This window comes from Jaculus jaculus, chromosome 16 (assembly GCF_020740685.1).
Source record: "Jaculus jaculus isolate mJacJac1 chromosome 16, mJacJac1.mat.Y.cur, whole genome shotgun sequence".
Lineage (NCBI taxonomy): Eukaryota > Metazoa > Chordata > Mammalia > Rodentia > Dipodidae > Jaculus > Jaculus jaculus.
The window spans coordinates 6,049,932-6,075,727 of NC_059117.1; the positions used below are offsets into that span (position 1 = coordinate 6,049,932).

At 45.1% G+C, this 25,796-nt stretch overlaps 1 protein-coding gene across 1 annotated transcript in view; it reads left to right on the top strand.

The window, feature by feature from the left end:
* Vopp1 (VOPP1 WW domain binding protein) overlaps positions 1–25,796 on the top strand; it is a 73,812-nt gene that overhangs the window by 17,794 nt on the left and 30,222 nt on the right. Inside the window, 1 exon segment of the mRNA XM_045136014.1 lies at positions 15,078–15,136. Within this exon segment, the coding sequence (XP_044991949.1) occupies positions 15,078–15,136 (59 nt within the window).

The window sequence follows — 25,796 nt, forward strand, 5'->3', positions numbered from 1 at the left end:
CAGCATCATACAGTCTTTGTAAACGCCACTCCATGATGTTTGAATGTAAATGGGCTCATAGCCTCAGGTATTTTTGATTAAGTTTCTAACTTAGTCTCCAGCTGGTGGGTCCCTGCCGGAAGCGGTGTGTCATGGGTGGCAGATCTTGAGTCTCGCCCTCAGGTGTTCAACTGCTTTCTGGTGCTGGCTGTGGATGTATGGTGGCATGAGCCATCTTCTTCCGTGATGATAGTTTCTCCATGAACCTGCATGCCTGCAACAAACCCTTGCCTCCCGTAGGCTGCTTCTGGTCAGGTGTTTGTTCCATCAGCGAGAATGTAGCTGCAACACCCTCTTTGAGTTGTAAAGTTCACAGTCTGTGAGGCTGCACAGTACAGACTGGAGAGCAGCTCCACTGTGAGGCCGGCAGGGTCTGGACGGAAATGAGGCCTGGTTTCTAAGGTAGAAAAGGCGTGTGGGGGGGAGGCGAGGAGAGGAGGTTTAGGGAGGAGGAGAAGGAGTCTAGTACACCACCGGACTCAAGCCTGGCATGGGGCTCTTTATAAGGTGATGCCTGACCTAACAGCTGTGGTGTGTAGTGTCATGGTGGTAGGTTTTTGGGTTTGAGGACAGGCATGGGGGATTCTGATACTGTTGAAAGTCCTCATTCTGTCCCCTTCCCCCAATTGTTTCTTTCCAGGAAATCTCTAAACTCAAACTGCAATTATTCGGTCTAGATCTATAATCTACATGGCACTTGTTTTGTCATCAAGTGAGGTGGAGTTCACAGCCACACCTGCTGCTCAGAGGATCCGTGTTAGAGGCCAATGTCCCATAGCTTCCCAGGCTCTTCTCCTGCTTCCCTCACTTTGGGAAGCAAGCCCAGTGAAAAGATGTTTACTGGCAACTTCTCCCAAGAGCTGAGACAATAGAAATGTGTTTCCAGTAAAATTCTGCCAGTTGGTAGAGCTGATTGTGCGAAGATACTCTGAAAACTGTCCTCCAGCCTCCTTGTTTGGAAAAAACAAAAATTGTCTGTCCAGAATTTAAAAATAGTCGATATGACAGATGAACAGCTTTTCCTTTCTGACAGGGACTCCTGCCAGGGAACGCACGCACTGGGATGAGGTTATGAGATATCATTAACGTGTGTGCTGGTGCTGTCTCTCTGACGGCTTCCAGGTTTATTTTGGGAAGATTGACAGTTGTAATTATGTTGTCAAACATTTGTCATCTTTGCAGCGGCAATAACACTGAAATCCTGACAAAAAGCACCAACCTGAGTCTGATCAGAATCGTGTAAATGGTAGATTTCCATGGTGTCTTTCTTGAAATGCTCATTGAGCCTTTGTGAGAATATTTTTCTCTGGGTTGAGGTGTAGTCTTGCCTTTTTTTTTTTTTTTTTGATAGTGTTTCCTCATCTTTCCCAGTGTACCCCAGTTGAGTGATTGAGCCACCAGAGGCCTCGTGGGAGAACCCGGCTCCATTTGCAGCCTCATTACTTGACTCTGTGCAGCAAGTGCCTTAGAGGTTGAAGAATGTGAGAGTCTCTGCGGTGGTGGAGGTGGTGAAGGTGGCAGAGTAGGACCACCTCCAGTGACACCCAACAGTTGTTCTTTGGGGCTATAAGTCACCTACTGAGAGAGAGAGAGAGGAGAACATGGGTGCTGGAAGTCTCCGTTTCCCATTTCCAACCCCCCTATCTGGTGTTTGTGAGCAAACTGCTGGGGACCTTTTGACTTCAGACTTACGCTTCCGTTAAAGCAGGGGCCCAGGGTCCCTGGGCAGTTTCCTCTGTGGCTGGGGGCTCAGGGCAGTGCTCAGGGCACGTGATGATGGGTCTGGCTGGCAGGGCTGTGGGCTGCTGATACTGATGTCTGCATTCCTGCTTTGTCTCTCTCTCTATCTTTTTCCTGAACTTCCTCAGTTCCTCTCTCTGTGGTGGAGTCTGAGAAGTGTTCATCAGCTCGCGCTGAAGCTGTTTCCCAGGGGCCGCCTCACCTGGAATCCCAGAACACGTGCAGGGGCCACTGCGGCTCTCACTCCTTTGAGAGTGGGTGATATTTTGATTTTATGATTGGCAGTGCTGAGAACAGCACTTTGAATAAATACATTGTACAAAATGCCCTGGGCACCGCTCCCAGAATGAGGGAGGGTGACAAGAAGGGAAAGAAAGAACACCCTATAAGGGAAGGAGACGTCTGGGAAGATTGCACTGATGCAGGATTTTGGAGTTCAGGAGGGGTTCCCCCAAATTTATGAACCTCAATTTTGGGGTCTATCCTGTTTTTCACAAAGACTTAGTAAAGACAGACTCGGGGAGGACAAATTATGAATTATATACTTTGGGGAGAAATCACAAATTGTGGGGTTTACTTAAGGAAGTCGGGGTCTGGGAAGAAGGATAGAGCTGAGCCCCAGGCAGGCGGAAAGCAGGAAGCACGCAGTCAGGTGGAAGGCACCGCGTGGTCCGTGCGGTTCATTTAAGGACATGGCTGGGGCAGAGCCGCGAGCGCGTGGGAGACAGCAGCTAGGCGCTTACGGAGGAGGGTTCGAGGAACACCAAGAGCTTCCACCCTGAACTCCCCATGGAAGGAAGTCGAGAGGGCAAATGGTGGGGGCTTAAGGAAGAATAGCAGGAGGAAAATATCAAAGCAGAGATCAAGGTATTCAGATTAGCAATGACTAGTAAAGAGAATGATACCCTGAACTTAGGGAAATTGCACAGGTAGCAGTTCCGGAGTTAGAGAAAGCACCCGCGTGGTAGATCTAGAGTGTAAGGGAAACACACGCGTGGTAGACAGAGACCAGAGGAAAACCAGGCATGTGATCGAAGTGGGGAGTTACCCCAAAGGAAAGCAGAGGCAAGCAAAAAATTACCCAGGCCAAGAGACAGCACTCTGTTCTTCCCTGACCCAGCCAGGCTGCGAGGACAGGAAGCTCAATTCACTCGTATCCTTGTGAGCAGAGTGAGCAGAGGCACAGAGCGAAAGAAGGCAAACAACAGCCTTGTAGTCAATCGACAATGTGTCCTTTTGTCAGATTCAGGTGTGTGAGGGGGAAGACCTGAGTGGTTTGTAGTTTTGAACAGTCAGGCCCCAGGGCCAAGCCCACCTGGTGCTGCAGCTGCTGCACATGCGTCTCATTCAGACACGAGGTCCACTCGTGTCAAGGCACGGGGAGGGGTGAATGGCATTGGTTCTCTCTGGGCCTCTTTTTTTTTTTTTTTTTTTTGAAGAAGGATCTCACTCTGGTCCAGGCTCACCTGGAGTTAACTATATAGTCTTAGGGTGGCCTCCAACTCACAGTGATCCACCTACCTCTGCCTCCCTAGTGCTGGGATTAAAAGCATGTCCCACCACGCCTGGCTGGGCCTCTTATCCTGACTGAAACTGCCTAAAAGAAGCTAGCTTTCTCCTGTTTCTCTTTCAGTACCTCCCTGAGTACTTAGTCAGTGAGGAAAGGGAGAGGGGACCCTTTGTTCAGGGTTATAAGAACTGTTCTTGTGTGCTGGCCCTTACAAGGTCGTAAAATGACAGCCTCACCTTCTTTGCCTCTTCCTCATTAAGAGAGGAGGCATCCCCTGGCAGAGCTGGAGGGAGGCTAAGGAGACACACCCACCATGGTAGAAGTCTTGACGCCACTGACACCTGTAGCCCAGCAGTCATCCCTTCTGTGTGAGGTGGGCTGGGGGGACGTCCGTCGTCTGTCCGCGCAGAGGAAGGCTGCTGCACAGAGAGCTGTGCGCTCTTCCTTTTGGTTCTTCAACCATGGAAGCCATGGTCCCCGAGGAGTTGGAACCTCCCCAGAAATCTCATCCTGGGGGAAGGGAAGGCTAAAGCACAGTGGCAGCCAGGGGAGGAACTTGTCTGCTAGGAAGAGATGTCACACAGTTCGGACAGCTTGTCAGACCACTTTGCGGGATGGATGGGTCACTGCGGGGCGAGACCTTAGGTTTAAACAGTGAACACTCACTCCTTGTTCCCTGTTTAAACCCAAGCCTGTGTCAGTACCCTAAAGGTGAGCCTCATGCGCTGCTTCCCATTTGTCTGCATTTCACTGCGACTTGCCTCGTTAGATGGCCCATTGGGGCCCATTGGCTGAGCCTCGCATAGGGCTTTCAGGCTGGGCTTTGATGCACAACATCTGGTAATTCACAGTCGTGCAAACACAGGTCTTCCCTGTTAATAGTTCCGGGCCAAACACAAAGGCAGGAAGAGTTCATTTATTTTATGCGCTAACCACAATTCCTGTAACTAGAAATGTATGCCATCATTTCTGTCTCTTGTATTTTTAGTTGCTGTTTATTTCTTTAAGCTTCCTTACGTAGTTTTTGAGTTATAAGTCAGGAGTAAAAGTAAAATGAAGCCGTATCGTGACGTCATGGTGGTGACCCTGTCCTGACGTTGGCAGTGAACTCCGTCATGAGTAATGAGCGGTAACTCTGAATCATCAAGGAGCTGGAAATGTGTTTGTGTTGATCCACCAGTGTTTGAAAGAGCTCAGATAAGAGAACCAAAACCACACAGTTTTGGGAACTGGGGAGTTTGTTAATGTCTTGGAGGGAGGGGTGAGGAGGCAGAGAATGGGCAATGGGTTGCAGCTCTGCCAGCCCAGAAGTGGCAGTGTGCAGCGGTAAGCAGGGAGCAGCAGGGTGCCTACCTGCCAAGAAGGGAGGAGACAGAGAGGGAGGAAGGGAGTGGGAGAGAAAGCAAGAGGAAGAGAAAGGTGCAGATATGAAAGAAACCAGAGCAGGAGGCAGAGACAGAGAGATACAGAGACAGAGATCTATGCACCTTGTGTCAGGAAAGAGGTCTGAAGAGGAGTGAAAGAATGGCGCCAGGCCTCTTATGCCCATGGGTGTGGAGGCTTGCTGAGAGGGAGGGGCTTCTGTGCCCATGTCCTTAGGGTGTGGCAGGCTTGCTGAGAGGGAGAGAGCCTTCTACACCCATGTCTGTAAGGTATATTAGGCTTGCTGAGTGGGAGAGGGGCTTGTGTGGGTGTGCAGGTCAGCGCTCAGTGAAGGAGCCAGGTTGGCTCACTAGTGGGGACTGGGACTGGGCTCTGAATCTCTACCAGTGTTCTTTTCAGTAGCTCCTCCATTATATGTGAACCGTTACGTGAGGGTATGCCTGTATCATGAATACATTATGCATGACACGTCCATGTGTGAATCTGTATGTACACACACATATGCACCATGTGGATCCATTTGCCTTGGCTGTGTATTGCCTGTTTGGTTGGCTAGGCAGCCATTTCTTGAGCCAGCCCGCGGCCATCATTGTCCCTAGGCAACTGGTATGTGTCCTCTGTCATCCCTAAGCTCTCCCAGCCAGTAGGGTAAACACACACCTCCTGACCAGGGATCATTTGTGCTGGCCACCAGCTCCTGGTGACAGAGCTGATTATCTAGTTGGGGATTATTCAGATATGCTGTTTCTTATCTTTTCAGCCCCAAGTCTTTTCACAGACCAGCGCTTCTGTTGTAAGGACAGGCAGAGTGAGGAATAGGAAAAAATTGCATTTTACTTATTAGAGATGTTGTGAAGGGCTCAGTTGAAATTAAAATTTTAAATCATCTGGTTATTTCATCCATGTTGACCTTTTCCCTTACTTTCACAGATAATTGATTTAATGGCTTTAGTTTTGTGGGGTGTGTGTGTGTTCATATGTGTATGTGGAGGCCAGAGGTCAAGGTCAGGTGTCTTCCTCAATTGCCCTCCACTGTATTTACTTATTTATTTATTTTGGTTTTTCAAGGCAGGGTCTCACTCTAGCTGAGGCTGACCTGGAATTCACTATGTAGTCTCAGGGTGGCTTTGAATTTACAGTGATTTTCCTACCACTGTTTTCCAAGTGCTGGGATTAAAAGCGTGCACCTCCATGTCCGGCTTCACTGTAATTTTTGAAACGAGGTCTCTCACTAAACCTGGAGCTCACCAATTTGGCTAGTCTAATAACCAGCAAGCCTTAGAGATTCTCCTGTCTCCACCTCTCCAGAGCTGGGGTTACAGGTGTGCATTGCCATACCCAGCTTTTATGTAATCGCTGGGAATCTGATCTCAGGTCCTCACGCCTGTTTAGCAAGCACTTTACAGACTGAGCCATCCCCAGCCCCATAACTTTATTTTGTAAAAAATATTTTATTTATTTAGGAGAGAGAGAGAGAGAGAGTTAGAGAAAGAGCCAGACATACAGGGAGAGAGAGGGAGATAGTGGGTATGGGCATGTTGGGACCTCTGGCCACTGCAAATGAATGCCAGAAGCATGTGTCACTCTGTGCACCTGGATTGTTGTGGGGAATTGAACTCAGGCCTTCAGGTTTTGAGGGCAAGCACCTTTAACTGCTGGGCTATCTCTCCATCCTCCTAATTTTAAACAGAAAATGAATGTATGTACCTGGTTAAAGTTAAAAGAATTACCAAAATGCAGGGGCCACTCTCTCCCTAAATCTTTTTAGTCCTAGATGCTCTTTTCAAAGGTAGTTTCTGTTAAGTTTGTGTGTGTGTGTGTGTGTGTGTGTGTGTGTAGTGCTTTGAATTTTTGATTTGTATACGAAATATTTGTTGGAAGTACACAGATAAGATTTTAAATATTTTTTTTAAATTTATTTATTTGCGAGTGACAGACACAGAGAGAAAGACAGATAGAGGGAGAGAGAGAATGGGCATGCCAGGGCTTCCATCCACTGTAAACGAACTCCAGACGCGTGTGCCCCCTTGTGCATCTGGCTAACGTGGGACCTGGGGAACCGAGCCTCGAACCGGGGTCCTTAGGCTTCACAAGCAAGCACTTAACCGCTAAGCCATCTCTGCAGCCCACAGATAAGATTTTGTTATGCACCATGTACTGCGTCTTTTTCTCCTCATCGTCATTGCTTGGAGACATTTCCAGACTCACAGGACAAGTGCGCCACATTTCCCCTTGTGACGAAGTATTTCGTTTCTTTGTCTGAATGATTATACTGATGTTCACCAGTTTTCTCTTGATGGACAGTTAAATTGTTTCTAGCCTTTTGCTATTATGCATATAACCTTTGTGAAACTTTTAGGTGAGTGTCTATTTTATGCTGTCTTCCAAGTGTGAATTGATGGATTGTTATTAAATCTGAGGGGTTGTAGTTTGCATGGCTGTCAGCTGAGCTGTGCGATTGGGAGGCTGTGGGTGGACAGACAGGGGCTTCCGAGTACGCTTAGGTGCAGCCTGGCGCGAAGAGCTTGGCTTCAGGTTTTTAGAAAAAACGTATGCAAGGTCCAGTACTTAAGAGAAGGATCTAAACAAATTGTTGTAGAAATAGTTCAAATGATGTGTTAGACTTACTCTTTGCAGCTTTGTAACACTTTGGAGGCTGGACGGACCATAGTCAATCTTTACCTGAGCTTTGAGAAGGTCTGGGGGAAAATAACTTGGTTAAAGAAGAGAATTCCAAGCAGGGAACAGGCAGTTTTCTGAAGAGCAGAAGACCCGAGGGACAGTATGTTTGCAGATACTCAGTCTGGTTTGTTCTAAAACATACTAGTAGATTTTTTTGTTCCAGATACACCTGTGTAGTGTAGTGGGTCTCCAGGTAAGATGAATAGCTTGGATGAGCAGCAAGCATTCCAGAAGCTGGGGAAGAGTCTTGAAGCACAAGAGCAGAAGACAGTTCTTCTTCGACAGGGTTCTCTGATGCGGCTGAGTGCGGTGGGAGCTGGGGCCCTGGGGTCTGTGTGAGAGACGCGGCGCATGTCCCTGCTCTGCCTGCCGTTCTGCGCTGGCTGGGGGAGAGGAACAGGGGCTTGGGGTAGCGCACAGCGGCCCAGATCCCTGCACCCCCTCTGAGCATAGTGTTTGGCACTCTTCCGTCCTCAATAGGGGTGGTATGGGAGAATGAACCCGTGGGTGTGTAGAAAGTTGGGCTTTCATCTCAACACTTTGGAGTAGTTGAAATGGAAGGAAGAAGTGGTTCTAAAGGAAGGTGTTTCTTACTCAGTGGCTTGGGAAAAGGAAGACAGACCTATTTTCTGTGCTTTTATCCACATGAGCTTGTTGAATCTTTGCCCACAACCACAGTGCAGTAGGTGACTGGACTAGGGTATTTCTATGATATTTAGGTGTGAAAGTAGGCAGTTAGCATACTTTCTAATGTGTATATGTAGTGTATGTGTATACATGTTCATATGTATGAGGGTGCATGTGTGTGTGTGTCTGTGTGTGTGCCAGAGGTCGATATTGAATGTCTCCTTCAGTTGCTCTTCACTTACTTTGGGGTGGGGGCAGGCCCTCTCACTGAGCTTGGAGCTCACTGTTTGAGTTAGAATAGCTAGCCAACAAGACCTTAGGATCCTCCTAGTTTTTGCCTCCTGACCTCTGAGATTACAGGTGAACACCACCGCCGCTGGATTTTAGGTGGGTTCTGACACCTGAACTTAGGTCCTTATGTTTGTGTGGCAGTCACTTTAGCCACTGAGCCATCATCTCTCTAGCCCCCAGGTTATCCTGTCTTTAAGTGTGAGTGACACCATCATCTATTCACCTTGACTCTCAGTTCTTTGAAGGTTTCTGTAATCCTTCAAGAGAGAATCCTGAGCATTGAGGAACTCACCTGTCACCAGAGGATATGAACCACTTTTGAAATAGAAAACAGCCAGCCACGACCCTCATTCCCTTTTCCTTTTAGCATCTTGAACTTGTACTGAATATCTCTGTCCACAAAAGGTAAAGAGTTGATATTGTTTGCTCCTGAGTCTGGTGATGAAGTTTTGGATTGACTGGCTAAACTTGAAGGATAGTGAAGACTGTGTGTCAATCATTCCACCTGGGATACAGCCAGCCATGGATAAGCTTGAAGGATAGTGAAGACTGTGTGTCAATCATTCCACCTGGGGTACAACCAGCCATGGATAAGCTTGAAGGATAGTGAAGACTGTGTGTCAATCATTCCACCTGGGGTACAACCAGCCATGGCTAAGCTTGAAGGATAGTGAAGACTGTGTGTCAATCATTCCACCTGGGGTACAACCAGCCATGGCTAAGCTAGAAGGATAGTGAAGACTGTGTGTCAATCATTCCACCTGGGGTACAACCAGCCGTGGCTAAGCTTGAAGGATAGTGAAGACTGTGTGTCAGTCATCCCGCCTGGGATACAGCCAGCCTTGCACTTTCTCAGTCACCTCACTGGATACCACCAATTCACATGCCTAAGGTACAGGTCTGGTGCCAGAGCTGATGTGTAGACTTTTCCCTAACATATCTTTTGCAATTTATGTAATTTTATTAAAAGGATGGATTTTCTTGGCTTAGACCTTCAGAAAAAAAGAAAACATGGGAAGGTTTGGTCTCTGCTCATTGCTTTTGTTGGACCCACAATTAAAGTTGATTTTTACCCATTTGTTGCCAGCAGATAACAGTAGCACTGACATTTTCATCAGTTACTGTCACCAGTCATGGTCATGAAGCATGTGTTTTGGACCAGTCATGGCCTTGGGCCTTAATGCTTATTAAGTAAAATTCCGCCCCTTCTGGGCAGGGTGGAAATGGCTCATAGAGGCACGTGACCTTGAAACAGTCTTAGGCCGCGCCTTCACACTGGGGCCGGAAAAGTAAGCTTTCACCTTCCCATAGTTGTCTCAAGGTTTCCATGAATTGTTTGAGATGGCTGGTGCTGCCGCAAGGGTAGTTTGGGTGGCTGTCAGATTGATCGTCCTTTTTCTCCAGTCAGCTTGGACAGCAAGAGAGAATTCCAATAGCTCCTAGTTAGGGAATCAAATTGTCCCACACCCTTTGTGCTTTTTAAAAAAATTCTTTTGTTTATTTTTATTTATTTATTTGAGAGTGAGAGACAGAGAGGAGGAGAGAGAGAGAATGGGCATGCCAGAGCTTCCAGCTACTGCAAACGAACTCAAGATGCGTGCACCCCCTTGTGCATCTGGCTAACGTGGGTCCTGGGGAATTGAGACTCGAACTGGGGTTCTTAGGCTTCACAGTCAAGCGTTTAACCACTAAGCCATCTCTCCAGCCCCCCTTTGCACTTTTTTTGTAGGAAAAGAAACGTTGGAAATGGCGCTTACAAGATAAGCATAAAGAACTTGGTTATAGTAATAGTAATTTGAACGGATTTTATTCTGTGTGTTTGCTTGTTTACTTGCTTTGTGTGTGTAGTATGTATGGTGTGTATGTAGACATATGTGCACATGCGGAAGCCAGAGGAGAAAGTTGGATAACCCTTATTTTTTTAATTTAATTAATTTATTTGACAGAGAAAGAGGGAGAGAGAGAATGGGCATGCCAGGGCCTCCAGCCACTGCAGACGAACTCCAGATACGTGTACCCCCTTGTGCATCCGGCTAACATGGGTCCTGGGGAATCAAACCTGGGTCCTTTGGCTTTGCAGGCAAACGCCTTATCCACTAAGCCATCCCTCCAGCCCTGGATGCCCTCTTTTTGGTCACCTGTGTGCTTCCTTCAGACAGTCTCCCATTGAACCCAGCTCTGCCATTGTCGGTCGGGCTGACTGAGCAGTGCATTCCAGCTCCTGCTCGAATCAGAGACCTTGATGAAACCCGCTGTCCTGTGTGTCTTTGCTTGAAAACGCAAACCACGCAAAGAACCTGTACTCATGACGTGAGAAGAGCTCGCAGGGTTTTCATCTTTGTCATGTGCCAGGTCTCTCACTATTTCCTATTTCTGGCGAGTGGCTCATGAAGTGCTCCTAACAAACAGGGTGCCCCTAAGCCCAGGGATGAATAGAGCTTAGGGAGCTGATGAAATTTCCAGCATGGCACTGTGAAGTGTGTTCCTTCCCACTTATTAATTATAGTTCAGTGACCTTGAGGTAATTGCCTGTCAGTCATGCCCAGCCGGACCGGCCTCTTGCTGCCCCTTCTGCCCTCCTGTGGCCTGCATGGCGGAGGCGCCGTTCAGTTGCCACCGGTGCTGAGAGAAATGCTCACTCTTAATGGGGTTGGCGCTGAGAGCATCCCAGGTCTCACTGCCTGTATGTCAGGTTCACCTTTTGATTGGCTGTGAGAGTAGCAACACAGGGCACCAGGGCCTCTCTCCTTTACAAAGAGTCTTGGGGCTGCTCTGTTCCCTGCTCCCCGCCTGCTGGGCTGTCCTAGTATTTTGAAGCAAACTGTGGACTTATTGGCCCAGGATAGACTGTGGCTGAAAAATATTGTCATGATAAGCAAAAATAGCGATCTTCTCTTTCCAGTGCCAGATCCAGCCGGTTAACTTTTCACTTGCTGTTTTATCTGTAGTTCCTTTAAGATCACACCTCATCCGCACTGAACCAAAGGGGGAAAGTAGGATTTAGATAAAATGCAAGCCACAGGCTTCAGCCATGTCTTCTTGTGGTGTGGCTGTTTATGTAGCTTGGGGCTGGGAGCAGATGTTCTGTTCTAGGCTCTGTATGCACAGATGGGCAAGAGGTTATGTCAATATGAGGATTGCTGCTGGAGATTAGCCAGAGTTTGTTCTTAGGGGATTATTTGGATCCTGGCTAAATATGGACATCTTTATTTAGGATGGCTTAGCTGTGTCTATAGATATCCTAGTCCTTCAGTGAGGACCACCAGCATTCTTCCCTGACTGCGGGCATATCGCACACCTTTCCAGTTGAGACCGTACATTTCTTACGTTGGGCTGTACTTAACAACAGCGCTCCCTTGGGGTCTCAGACGCTTTGCTGATAGTGACTTCTGTTTGTGTTCTCTTAAAGCGGCAGATGGCTTGCAGTTGTTTCTGTTAAAACATGGGAGAAACATTAGACACCGAGTTCACTGACGGCTTACTGTTTGTCCAGAGCTTGGTACAGTGTCTGAGGAGGCCCACAGGTCACAGATAGCTTGCTGCCCCGTCAGATATGCTCTGCTTGTGTAGAAGGTCAATCCTTAGCAAGTCCTGATGAAATTTCCAGCATGGCACTGTGAAGTGTGTTCCTTCCCACTTATTAATTATAGTTCAGTGACCTTGAGGTAATTGGTAGTTTGCAAACGGAGCAGGCTTTAGGGATAGACAAAACCAAGCAACATCCCCCCACAACCCTGTGACCATAAAAAAAAAAGCCTTGAAATTTACTTTCTTCTCAGGTTATATACATTTTAAACATTTTTGGGAGAAGGGGAATTGTTTTTAATGGAGATTTTGAGAAGCACAAATGCCCTGTTACATAGTTATATAGTCTTTGTCCTCAAGCGCTTTGGAAACATTGCTTTTGCGTAGAGGATAGATGATCACAACGTAATGAGCCTTTTATTTACTGAGTTATTTGTTCCAGAGACTCATGAAAACTCATTTCCAGACACGTATCAGGGACAGAGGCGCTCCCTGTGGTAGCAGTGAGCTAGGCTCAAGCTGGTGAGGCATTTTGTATTTTTTGCATTTTTCTTAGACATTGAGAAGGGAAGAGTGTTTGAGTTTGGAAATAAGGAAACTGAGGCTGTGGTACTGGGGACATGGCTGTCAAACAGTTAGGAAGGGAGGGAAGCCGGTTATCTGTTTACATAGCTCATCTTCCCTTCCTAAGTCCTTCTCCGTTCCTTGGCTTGGATGCTTCTTGCAAGGGACTTAGCATAGTACTTTCTTCCTGCTTGCCCTCAAGAGGCTGCCAACGTCTGGAAGTCACTCATGCTCATCCTTGGCAAAAAGCCTTGTTGACGTCAGCTCCTTCACTTTCTCTCCTGGCTTTGCCTTACGTCCTGGCATGTTTGCTAGGTTTTGGCATGGCAGGCGCGTGCCACCTTTGCTGGAAGGCATGGACGTGGCAGAGTCTGGCTGTTGGCGGAGTGTGCCCAGGGAGCCTGCGGTACCTCCCGACCACATGCACAGGTCCTCCAGGACTGGGGTGTGACCTGACTGGCGCCTGTCAGTGAACAACCACTAAGCGGTCAGGACACCTGACACCTCGTTCACGGTTTGTCAGTTAAGTGATGCGACTTCATAATCTTGTGTGTTCCTCACATTACATGATCATCACATGGGAAAAAATAGCATGTATTCACTTTAGTGAGACATTATGTGTGTATATTTTGACAGTGATGATCTTCCTTAGAAGTTGTTGTAATAGTTTAGTCATAAAAGAGTGAAGACTTTTCCTAGATATTAGCAAATTTAAAATCCTTACAATAATTTCAGTAGAAAAAAAAAACCTCTCAATTTTAAATACTGGGTATCTTTATTTTTTTCAGAACATGTGTCCATCATTTTCTTAATAGTAGTTTTTATAAAGCAGTTATGGTTTATATATTTTTTTCAAAATACTTTGCATGACTGGCTTACTGAGCAATGGTAAGCGGTCATTACACATAACTGCGCTGCAGTTGGTTGGACACTAGTGACGTTACCAGCTAGCCCATCAACAATGCCAGAAAGAACGTTTTGGGAAGAGGAAGAGGGACTTGGGGGAACCCCAGAAGAGCGTGAGCCCGAGCACTTTCTCGTGAACGTGGCGTGCGTAGCCTATGGTTGCTCTTGGCCCAGAGGTAAACAAGATCGCTGCGTGGTGCGTAAGGTGCGGTGATAAATAGCCTTTAGGAAACCTTCCCCATGTCAGAAAAGTGTTATTTATTTATTTTTGGTGCTGGCTGTAGAGAACAGGACTCTGCATGTGAACTAAGCACGTGCTCCACATTGAGCTACAGTCCCTGAAAGTCGTTCCTCATCCTTCCCAGTTTACGGTTTACTTGTATTAACACATGTGTTTAGCTTTGGTTAGCACCCCTTCTTCTCCACAGCTCGGCACCCCTTCCTCCCACCCCAGCACTCCCCCTCCGCTTTCACATCACTTCAGACGGCTGCCTCTCCTGCCTTCTTGCTCGACGCTCTCCAATTCTGCTTCTGTTGACTGTGAAAAGTACTCGGTCGGAAGCCAAAGTGTATAAAATATATTCTCAGATGTCGTTCTTTCTCTTTTCCACCCCACCCACTCCAGAATAAACATGTTCTTTAGATTTTACTCTGCTGAGACTCTGGGAAAAAGCAAGCTAATGGTTCTGTTTCCTTTCCTATAAGGGATGGACTGTTGGGAATACCTTTTTACATAAGGCTTTTTTCCTTAAGCCTATATCGTAGAGAGAATTTTTGTTTTTTTGAAGTAGGGTTTCACTCTAGTACAGACTGAACTGGAATTCACTATATAGTCTCAGGGTGGTCTTGAACTCATGGTGATCCTCCTACCTCAGCCTCCCAAGTGCTGGGATTGAAGGCATGCGACACCACGCCCGGCTGAGAAAATCTTTTATCAGGTCTCTCAGACCTGCATCCTTGCTGGCTGCGCGTACTCCATTGCGTAAGTGGGCTGTCCTCACTAGCCTCTGAGCAGGACTTGGGTATTAGAAACAGTGCCGCAGTAAGTCATCATGGGCCTGTGACGTTTCCCTTTTGCAGAAGAAGGAAGTGTTGTTTCCAGGCATTCCTGAGTCTCTTTCTGGGAGTGCCTGTGAGTCTTCAGCACTGCCTGTCACCACTCTCCTTTCACTGTGCCTCCTGAGGCCTTAAAGGACCGCTGTGGGCCAGTGAGCAGCCCGTCGTGGAGGAGGCAGGCGTGGCGAGCCGCCTTGCCCTGACCCTGCCCTGTAAGAGGACCGCCATCCTACTGTGGGATGAATGAGTTGACTGCAGCGTCCAGGACTGTGTGAAACACAGAGCTCTAGATCTATGGCAGTTGTCTTTCCCCAAATAAAAACATGGGGGAGATAGAACTCTTAGTAAGTGTTTTATTTCATTCAGTCCTTTCTAGTCTGAACCATCAACTCAGATCGTTGTAAACAGTGAAGTGGGGGTGTAGCCCAGTGTTAGGGCACACCTGTCTGTCGTGCATAAGGCCCTGAGTTTTATTCCCAGCATCATATCTTTTTGAAAGGAGCTGCCTTTCATTTACCCTTTAAAAGGAAATGTTTGCCTTCATTGTATTCAGAGATATGAAAAGTTGGGAAAAATGGATGTTTCTGTATGTTTTCCTACCCGTCGAAAGCTTTGGAGAACTACTCTGTGCGCCAGTTCCACAGCTTGTTTCGCGTTTCCCTTACAACCGCCCTTTCCTTGTCGCCTTCCCACGACCCTCTCAGTAGCATTTAATTACTCCCCACTGACAAAGCTCTCTTGCTTTTTTTTCTAGAATGCAGAGGCCAAAAAGCACTGCTGGTATTTTGAAGGACTCTATCCCACGTACTACATGTAAGTGTGACACTCTCCTGTTTGACTCGTGGTCACTGGGAATGGGTTAATGAACACCGTAGGACTGGGTTGTAGAATTAGAGGCGGCCCAGGGGTAGCCTAGCCTCGCCCCACCCCCCTGATTTCATGGACGTCAGACAGCCTCAACAAGGCCTGCTCAGATGAGTCGCTCTGAGGACATGAACTCCTGCGGGCTCAAGTCCTTTGAGGCAAATTAGCTCCTGTATGATTGATGCGTATAAGGACGATGTCTCTAGAAGGCAGAACACATGTTGGTTTATTTATATAAATTCTCCTAAGCACAGGGAGCGAGGGTAATGGGAATAGACCTGTGACAACAGCGTGATGAGAAGGGGCTTCAGCTGAGATGCTGTGACCGCGTGAGGGGGGAGAGAGATCTCATGGTGGTCGCCCCCCATGCCCTTGCATGGCTTTTGGCGTACGTCCCCCCTACACACACCACAGCATCTGCTTCCTCTCTGTGCCATGTATCGATTTGATACCTGCTGTGCTAATCGCTGGCTATCCAGAGCCGCCTTACTTGGGTGGATGACTATGTCGAGTTCTTAGTTATTATTTTTGATTTCGCTTTGAAGTTCCATAGGTTTTAAGAGGAATATCCTAAACCACTTTTTCTCAAAGGCTCTGTTATTTTTCGTGTCAAGTTTTGTAAAATGTCAGATTTTTATAAATGCACATAAACTATTGTAGCATAAACATTGTCTCACATGTAGGACAACTGACAGGAAATATATAATATAGCCAGTTCTCCTGATCTGTGGTTTCTGAAGTCCTCAAAAATACTCAGAAAATATTTACATTTATCTGATAAACACCTATATTATATGTGCAGCTTCTTAATGTCATCATTGTGCCCTGCATAATACAATCTGCGTACCATTCACAAAGCAGCTGCCTCGTAACCAGGTCTGCTTCAAAGAACCCTGGACGGCAAGTGCAGGCTACAGGTAAACCCTAGGGCAGTTTACATGAGGGAGTTGAGCGCTCTGGGTCTGTGTACCCATGAGGCTCCTGAGCCAGTCCTATCAGATACCCAGAACAGCAGTAATGACAGATGAAGGTTACTTGTTAATTGTCTTGATGTACATTTTTCTGACCTGTCGTCTTGGGGAGTGTGTCAATGTGAGAAGAGAAAGGCTGGCCACCACTGAGGCACAGGAAACTGGCCGTGTCTTGGGTTGGTGTCCTCCTGATTTCCTCCTTAGACAGCTGCAGAAAGACTAAACCCCCTTGTAAACCGCCCAGCAACATCCTGGCTTTGACTCTGATTATGTTAGGTTGAAAACATGGCTGTGGGAGAATGGGGAGGAAAAAGTTAGGTTCTTCTCTGGATCACGTAACCCTTATATCACGCCTCCCTCCCGTGCGCTTCTCTCTGAAACAGATGCCATCCAGCTGTTCTGTCGTCCAGCTGTGGCAGAGGCTGGCGTTAGGAGGTGTTCTTGAGTTTTCTTCCTCCCTCACTTCTTTATTCATTGCTCATTCACTGTACGGGGGACACAAAGATGAGCCCTGCTTTTATCAACCCCCCCCTTCTCTGCCAAATGGAACAGACAAGGCAATTAGATAAGAACACCAAATTGATTGCCTAATACAGGATAGGCCTTGTCCTATGCCACTGAAATTAGCATGAGTCAATTTCCTCAGTGTCATAGCCCAAAATAACCCCGCCCAGATCCCCCCATTTCTCTCCTGATTCCAGCACCTCCATCCAGTTGGAACCAACCCTTTCTTGATGTTCAGTGGGACCAGCACAGAAATGTTTCCTTTCTTCTGTAGTCTAGTTTTCACTTCTTTCTGAAATTTCACATCACTTTTCTGCATAAAAACATCAGGAATCCAGCTTTTCAGCCAACTTTAAACAGCATGTATCCAAATACATGTCCAGCTTTAGCTGTCTTTGAATCCCCTGAGGGCAGTGACTTACAGACACTGGACTCTCTTGAGCCTCACAGGGTGCTTGACACATTCCTCCACGTTGACTCAGTGCGGTTCCTTTCAGGGTCCTCCATACACAGGCAGCTTTCCATCCTGTCCCGGAACTCTGCCTGGCACACCCTCCCTTTCTCAGAAACTCTCTGTGATTCAGTTTCCTTCCCTTCGACCAGAACGTGTCCTGCCTTTCCCACTGTCCTCTGGCACAGCACCCTGGACCACCCTCAGTGACAACACTGCCTTCCAGTCTGTCGTGTCTCCTGGCTGCCCCCAGGAAGTGCCAAGCATTAGTGCTCGGCCCGTTGCGGAGATCTGGTCGCATGCCCTCTTTCCCTTTCCTTAAGCACAGATTTCAGGTGTGTGTCAAAGACCAGGGCACACGTGCTCTATTACCATTTCGTTATTTGAGGCAAAGTCACTGCCACAAAGCAATTGTGCAGTGAAGGTCAGTATCTTCCCAGTGCTGTGTGATGAGCACTTCTACCCAGATCTAACCCTCGCCACTGCTCCGTGTCATGTTTACCAGCTTTTTGACCTTGTCGGTTAGTTGCTTCCCTGGTAAAACATGAAGGTGTGTTCAAACTGTGCGGGTCCTGGCTCTGAAATCACATAGGAATATCTACACACTCAAGGCCTCTGTACATCTGTGCTGCACAAGTTCGTGAGACAAGTTCTTCCACAGACCAAATGTGCCATTTCCCTGTCTTCCCATCCTGGTACAGCCTTGAGCTGACTCAAGGAAAAGCCATTTCCTACAGCCAGCCAGTGGGCATGGAGAGCCTGCCCACACACTGGACTGCTGGGATATTTAATACTAGAAAGCTTTTACCCCTGTTCTTCATCAAGTAGGCATAATGAAGTATCTTTATCCAAGAAAAGTAAGGAGAAATTGCTTTGCAGTATTCTACTGTATCCACATTTGCCTTGCCCTAGGATAGATTTACTGTAGGTCATGTGGTAGCCACAAGAAAGTCACAGCTGTGTCTGAGGAGAACACAGTTGATCTGGCTGTGAGCATCCCACAGAATAGCACTCTTAATCCCTACAGCTCACTGCATGCTTTTTGCAAAGTTGGTCCTGACGGTGGTGCAGGGGAGTGAGACTCATGCACCAGGCTCCGCCTGCTGCCCCCACCGCAGGGCCAGGCATCCAGGTTAACAACAGGCTGCCTTCCCGCCGCCTCTGACCTGCCTCTGTCCTCACAGAGTGCACGTGCTGCTGTCCTCAGGGGATGATGGCTAACCCCCGTTGTCCCAGTCCACAAGTACTTGTTCAGTACTTGTCACGTGTCAATGTGTGTGGCTGAGATATACAAGGCCCCAAGGTACCTGTGTCCCAGGAGATGCCTATGTAATATTGTGGAATTGACTAGTTGTTTATGAAGCAGTATTTTGAGACTTGTTATATCAGAAACATAGAGGGACACACTGTCTTTCCACAGTGTCAGGAATAATAATAAATTCATAAGTGATATGCTTCATGGGTTGCTGCAATTTATTAAGCAGTCTTGATTTCCTGTTATAGCATAGGCATTAGCAATTATAGGTTATTTTATTTCAATCTTAATTTCCAGTATTAATTCTTAGGTCACATGTCACACTTTACATAATATGTATGTATGGATGGATGTGCATATAGACACAGGTGACAGAATGATCACACATTATACTTCATAATAATGTATATGTGTGTACGTACATATAAAAAGAAACACACAGGTGGCAGAGTGATCATACATTATACTTCACAATAGCAGGTATGTGTGTACGTACATATAAATAGACACACACAGGTGGCAGAGTGGTCATACATTATACTTCACAATAGCAGGTATGTGTGTACATACATATAAGTAGACACACACAGGTGGCAGAGTGGTCATACATTATACTTCACAATAGCAGGTATGTGTGTACATACATATAAATAGACACTCACAGGTGGCAGAGTGGTCATACATTATACTTCACAATAGCAGGTATGTGTGTACGTACATATAAGTAGACACACACGGGTGGCAGAGTGGTCATACATTATACTTCACAATAGCAGGTATGTGTGTACGTACATATAAGTAGACACACACAGGTAACAGAGTGGTCATACATTATACTTCACAATAGCAGGTATGTGTGTACATACATATAAGTAGACACACACAGGTGGCAGAGTGGTCATACATTATACTTCACAATAGCAGGTATGTGTGTACATACGTATAAGTAGTCACACACAGGTGGCAGAGTGGTCATACATTATACTTCACAATAGCAGGTATGTGAGTACATACATATAAATAGACACACACAGGTGGCAGAGTGGTCATACATTATACTTCACAATAGCGGGTATGTGTGTACGTACATATAAGTAGACACACACAGGTGACAGAGTGGTCATACATTATACTTCACAATAGCAGGTATGTGTGTACGTACATATAAATAGACACACACAGGTGGCAGAGTGGTCATACATTATACTTCACAATAGCAGGTATGTGTGTACATACATATAAGTAGACACACACAGGTGGCAGAGTGGTCATACATTATACTTCACAATAGCAGGTATGTGTGTACATACATATAATAGACACACACAGGTGGCAGAGTGGTCATACATTATACTTCACAATAGCGGGTATGTGTGTACATACATATAAGTAGACACACACAGGTGGCAGAGTGGTCATACATTATACTTCACAATAGCAGGTATGTGTGTACATACATATAATAGACACACACAGGTGACAGAGTGGTCATACATTATACTTCACAATAGCGGGTATGTGTGTACGTACATATAAATAGACACACACAGGTGGCAGAGTGGTCATACATTATACTTCACAATAGCAGGTATGTGTGTATGTACATATAAGTAGACACACACAGGTGGCAGAGTGGTCATACAATATACTTCACAATAGCAGGTATGTGTGTACGTACATATAAATAGACACACACAGGTGGCAGAGTGGTCATACAATATACTTCACAATAGCAGGTATGTGTGTACGTACATATAAGTAGACACACACAGGTGGCAGAGTGGTCATACAATATACTTCACAATAGCAGGTATGTGTGTACGTACATATAAGTAGACACACACAGGTGGCAGAGTGGTCATACAATATACTTCACAATAGCAGGTATGTGTGTACATACATATAATAGACACACACAGGTGGCAGAGTGGTCATACAATATACTTCACAATAGCGGGTATGTGTGTACATACATATAAGTAGACACACACAGGTGACAGAGTGGTCATACATTATACTTCACAATAGCGGGTATGTGTGTACGTACATATAATAGACACACACAGGTGGCAGAGTGGTCATACATTATACTTCACAATAGCAGGTATGTGTGTACATACATATAATAGACACACACAGGTGGCAGAGTGGTCATACATTATACTTCACAATAGCAGGTATGTGTGTACGTACATATAAGTAGACACACACAGGTGACAGAGTGGTCATACATTATACTTCACAATAGCGGGTATGTGTGTATGTACATATAAGTAGACACACACAGGTGGCAGAGTGGTCATACATTATACTTCACAATAGCAGGTATGTGTGTACGTACATATAAATAGACACACACAGGTGGCAGAGTGGTCATACATTATACTTCACAATAGCAGGTATGTGTGTACGTACATATAAGTAGACACACACAGGTGGCAGAGTGGTCATACATTATACTTCACAATAGCAGGTATGTGTGTACATACATATAAGTAGACACACACAGGTGGCAGAGTGGTCATACATTATACTTCACAATAGCAGGTATGTGTGTACGTACATATAAGTAGACACACACAGGTGGCAGAGTGGTCATACATTATACTTCACAATAGCAGGTATGTGTGTACGTACATATAAGTAGACACACACAGGTGGCAGAGTGGTCATACATTATACTTCACAATAGCAGGTATGTGTGTACGTACATATAAGTAGACACACACAGGTGGCAGAGTGGTCATACATTATACTTCACAATAGCAGGTATGTGTGTACATACATATAAGTAGACACACACAGGTGGCAGAGTGGTCATACATTATACTTCACAATAGCAGGTATGTGTGTACGTACATATAAGTAGACACACACAGGTGGCAGAGTGGTCATACATTATACTTCACAATAGCGGGTATGTGTGTACGTACATATAAGTAGACACACACAGGTGGCAGAGTGGTCATACATTATACTTCACAATAGCAGGTATGTGTGTACGTACATATAAGTAGACACACACAGGTGGCAGAGTGGTCATACATTATACTTTGTGTACGTACATATAAGTAGACACACACAGGTGGCAGAGTGGTCATACATTATACTTCACAATAGCAGGTATGTGTGTACATACATATAATAGACACACACAGGTGGCAGAGTGGTCATACATTATACTTCACAATAGCGGGTATGTGTGTACGTACATATAAATAGACACACACAGGTGGCAGAGTGGTCATACATTATACTTCACAATAGCAGGGTATGTGTGTACGTACATATAAGTAGACACACACAGGTGACAGAGTGGTCATACATTATACTTCACAATAGCAGGTATGTGTGTACGTACATATAAATAGACACACACAGGTGGCAGAGTGGTCATACATTATACTTCACAATAGCAGGTATGTGTGTACATACATATAAGTAGACACACACAGGTGGCAGAGTGGTCATACATTATACTTCACAATAGCAGGTATGTGTGTACATACATATAATAGACACACACAGGTGGCAGAGTGGTCATACATTATACTTCACAATAGCAGGGTATGTGTGTACATACATATAAGTAGACACACACAGGTGACAGAGTGGTCATACATTATACTTCACAATAGCGGGTATGTGTGTACGTACATATAAATAGACACACACAGGTGGCAGAGTGGTCATACAGTATACTTCACAATAGCGGGTATGTGTGTACGTACATATAAGTAGACACACACAGGTGGCAGAGTGGTCATACATTATACTTCACAATAGCAGGTATGTGTGTACATACATATAAGTAGACACACACAGGTGACAGAGTGGTCATACATTATACTTCACAATAGCAGGTATGTGTGTACATACATATAATAGACACACACAGGTGGCAGAGTGGTCATACATTATACTTCACAATAGCAGGTATGTGTGTACGTACATATAAGTAGACACACACAGGTGGCAGAGTGGTCATACATTATACTTCACAATAGCAGGTATGTGTGTACATACATATAATAGACACACACAGGTGGCAGAGTGGTCATACATTATACTTCACAATAGCAGGGTATGTGTGTACATACATATAAGTAGACACACACAGGTGACAGAGTGGTCATACATTATACTTCACAATAGCGGGTATGTGTGTACGTACATATAATAGACACACACAGGTGGCAGAGTGGTCATACATTATACTTCACAATAGCAGGTATGTGTGTACATACATATAATAGACACACACAGGTGGCAGAGTGGTCATACATTATACTTCACAATAGCAGGTATGTGTGTACATACATATAATAGACACACACAGGTGGCAGAGTGGTCATACATTATACTTCACAATAGCAGGTATGTGTGTACATACATATAAATAGACACACACAGGTGGCAGAGTGGTCATACATTATACTTCACAATAGCAGGTATGTGTGTACATACATATAAATAGACACACACAGGTGGCAGAGTGGTCATACATTATACTTCACAATAGCAGGTATGTGTGTACATACATATAAATAGACACACACAGGTGGCAGAGTGGTCATACATTATACTTCACAATAGCAGGTATGTGTGTACATACATATAAATAGACACACACAGGTGGCAGAGTGGTCATACATTATACTTCACAATAGCGGGTATGTGTGTACGTACATATAAGTAGACACACACAGGTGGCAGAGTGGTCATACATTATACTTCACAATAGCAGGTATGTGTGTACGTACATATAAGTAGACACACACAGGTGGCAGAGTGGTCATACAGTATACTTCACAATAGCGGGTATGTGTGTACATACATATAATAGACACACACAGGTGGCAGAGTGGTCATACATTATACTTCACAATAGCAGGTATGTGTGTACATACATATAAATAGACACACACAGGTGGCAGAGTGGTCATACATTATACTTCACAATAGCGGGTATGTGTGTACGTACATATAAATAGACACACACAGGTGGCAGAGTGGTCATACATTATACTTCACAATAGCAGGTATGTGTGTACGTACATATAAGTAGACACACACAGGTGGCAGAGTGGTCATACATTATACTTCACAATAGCAGGTATGTGTGTACATACATATAAGTAGACACACACGGGTGACAGAGTGGTCATACATTATACTTCACAATAGCAGGTATGTGTGTACATACATATAATAGACACACACAGGTGGCAGAGTGGTCATACATTATACTTCACAATAGCAGGTATGTGTGTACGTACATATAAATAGACACACACAGGTGGCAGAGTGGTCATACATTATACTTCACAATAGCGGGTATGTGTGTACGTACATATAAGTAGACACACACAGGTGACAGAGTGGTCATACATTATACTTCACAATAGCAGGTATGTGTGTACGTACATATAAATAGACACACACAGGTGGCAGAGTGGTCATACATTATACTTCACAATAGCAGGTATGTGTGTACATACATATAAGTAGACACACACAGGTGGCAGAGTGGTCATACATTATACTTCACAATAGCAGGTATGTGTGTACATACATATAATAGACACACACAGGTGGCAGAGTGGTCATACATTATACTTCACAATAGCGGGTATGTGTGTACATACATATAAGTAGACACACACAGGTGACAGAGTGGTCATACATTATACTTCACAATAGCGGGTATGTGTGTACGTACATATAAATAGACACACACAGGTGGCAGAGTGGTCATACAGTATACTTCACAATAGCGGGTATGTGTGTACGTACATATAAGTAGACACACACAGGTGGCAGAGTGGTCATACAATATACTTCACAATAGCAGGTATGTGTGTACATACATATAAGTAGACACACACAGGTGACAGAGTGGTCATACATTATACTTCACAATAGCAGGTATGTGTGTACATACATATAATAGACACACACAGGTGGCAGAGTGGTCATACATTATACTTCACAATAGCAGGTATGTGTGTACGTACATATAAGTAGACACACACAGGTGGCAGAGTGGTCATACAATATACTTCACAATAGCAGGTATGTGTGTACATACATATAATAGACACACACAGGTGGCAGAGTGGTCATACAATATACTTCACAATAGCGGGTATGTGTGTACATACATATAAGTAGACACACACAGGTGACAGAGTGGTCATACATTATACTTCACAATAGCGGGTATGTGTGTACGTACATATAATAGACACACACAGGTGGCAGAGTGGTCATACATTATACTTCACAATAGCAGGTATGTGTGTACATACATATAATAGACACACACAGGTGGCAGAGTGGTCATACATTATACTTCACAATAGCAGGTATGTGTGTACATACATATAAATAGACACACACAGGTGGCAGAGTGGTCATACATTATACTTCACAATAGGGGGTATGTGTGTACGTACATATAAATAGACACACACAGGTGGCAGAGTGGTCATACATTATACTTCACAATAGCAGGTATGTGTGTACATACATATAATAGACACACACAGGTGGCAGAGTGGTCATACATTATACTTCACAATAGCAGGTATGTGTGTACATACATATAAATAGACACTCACAGGTGGCAGAGTGGTCATACATTATACTTCACAATAGCAGGTATGTGTGTACATACATATAAATAGACACACACAGGTGGCAGAGTGGTCATACATTATACTTCACAATAGCGGGTATGTGTGTACGTACATATAAGTAGACACACACAGGTGGCAGAGTGGTCATACATTATACTTCACAATAGCAGGTATGTGTGTACGTACATATAAGTAGACACACACAGGTGGCAGAGTGGTCATACAGTATACTTCACAATAGCGGGTATGTGTGTACATACATATAATAGACACACACAGGTGGCAGAGTGGTCATACATTATACTTCACAATAGCAGGTATGTGTGTACATACATATAAATAGACACACACAGGTGGCAGAGTGGTCATACATTATACTTCACAATAGCGGGTATGTGTGTACGTACATATAAATAGACACACACAGGTGGCAGAGTGGTCATACATTATACTTCACAATAGCAGGTATGTGTGTACGTACATATAAGTAGACACACACAGGTGGCAGAGTGGTCATACATTATACTTCACAATAGCAGGTATGTGTGTACATACATATAAGTAGACACACACGGGTGACAGAGTGGTCATACATTATACTTCACAATAGCAGGTATGTGTGTACATACATATAATAGACACACACAGGTGGCAGAGTGGTCATACATTATACTTCACAATAGCAGGTATGTGTGTACGTACATATAAATAGACACACACAGGTGGCAGAGTGGTCATACATTATACTTCACAATAGCAGGTATGTGTGTACGTACATATAAGTAGA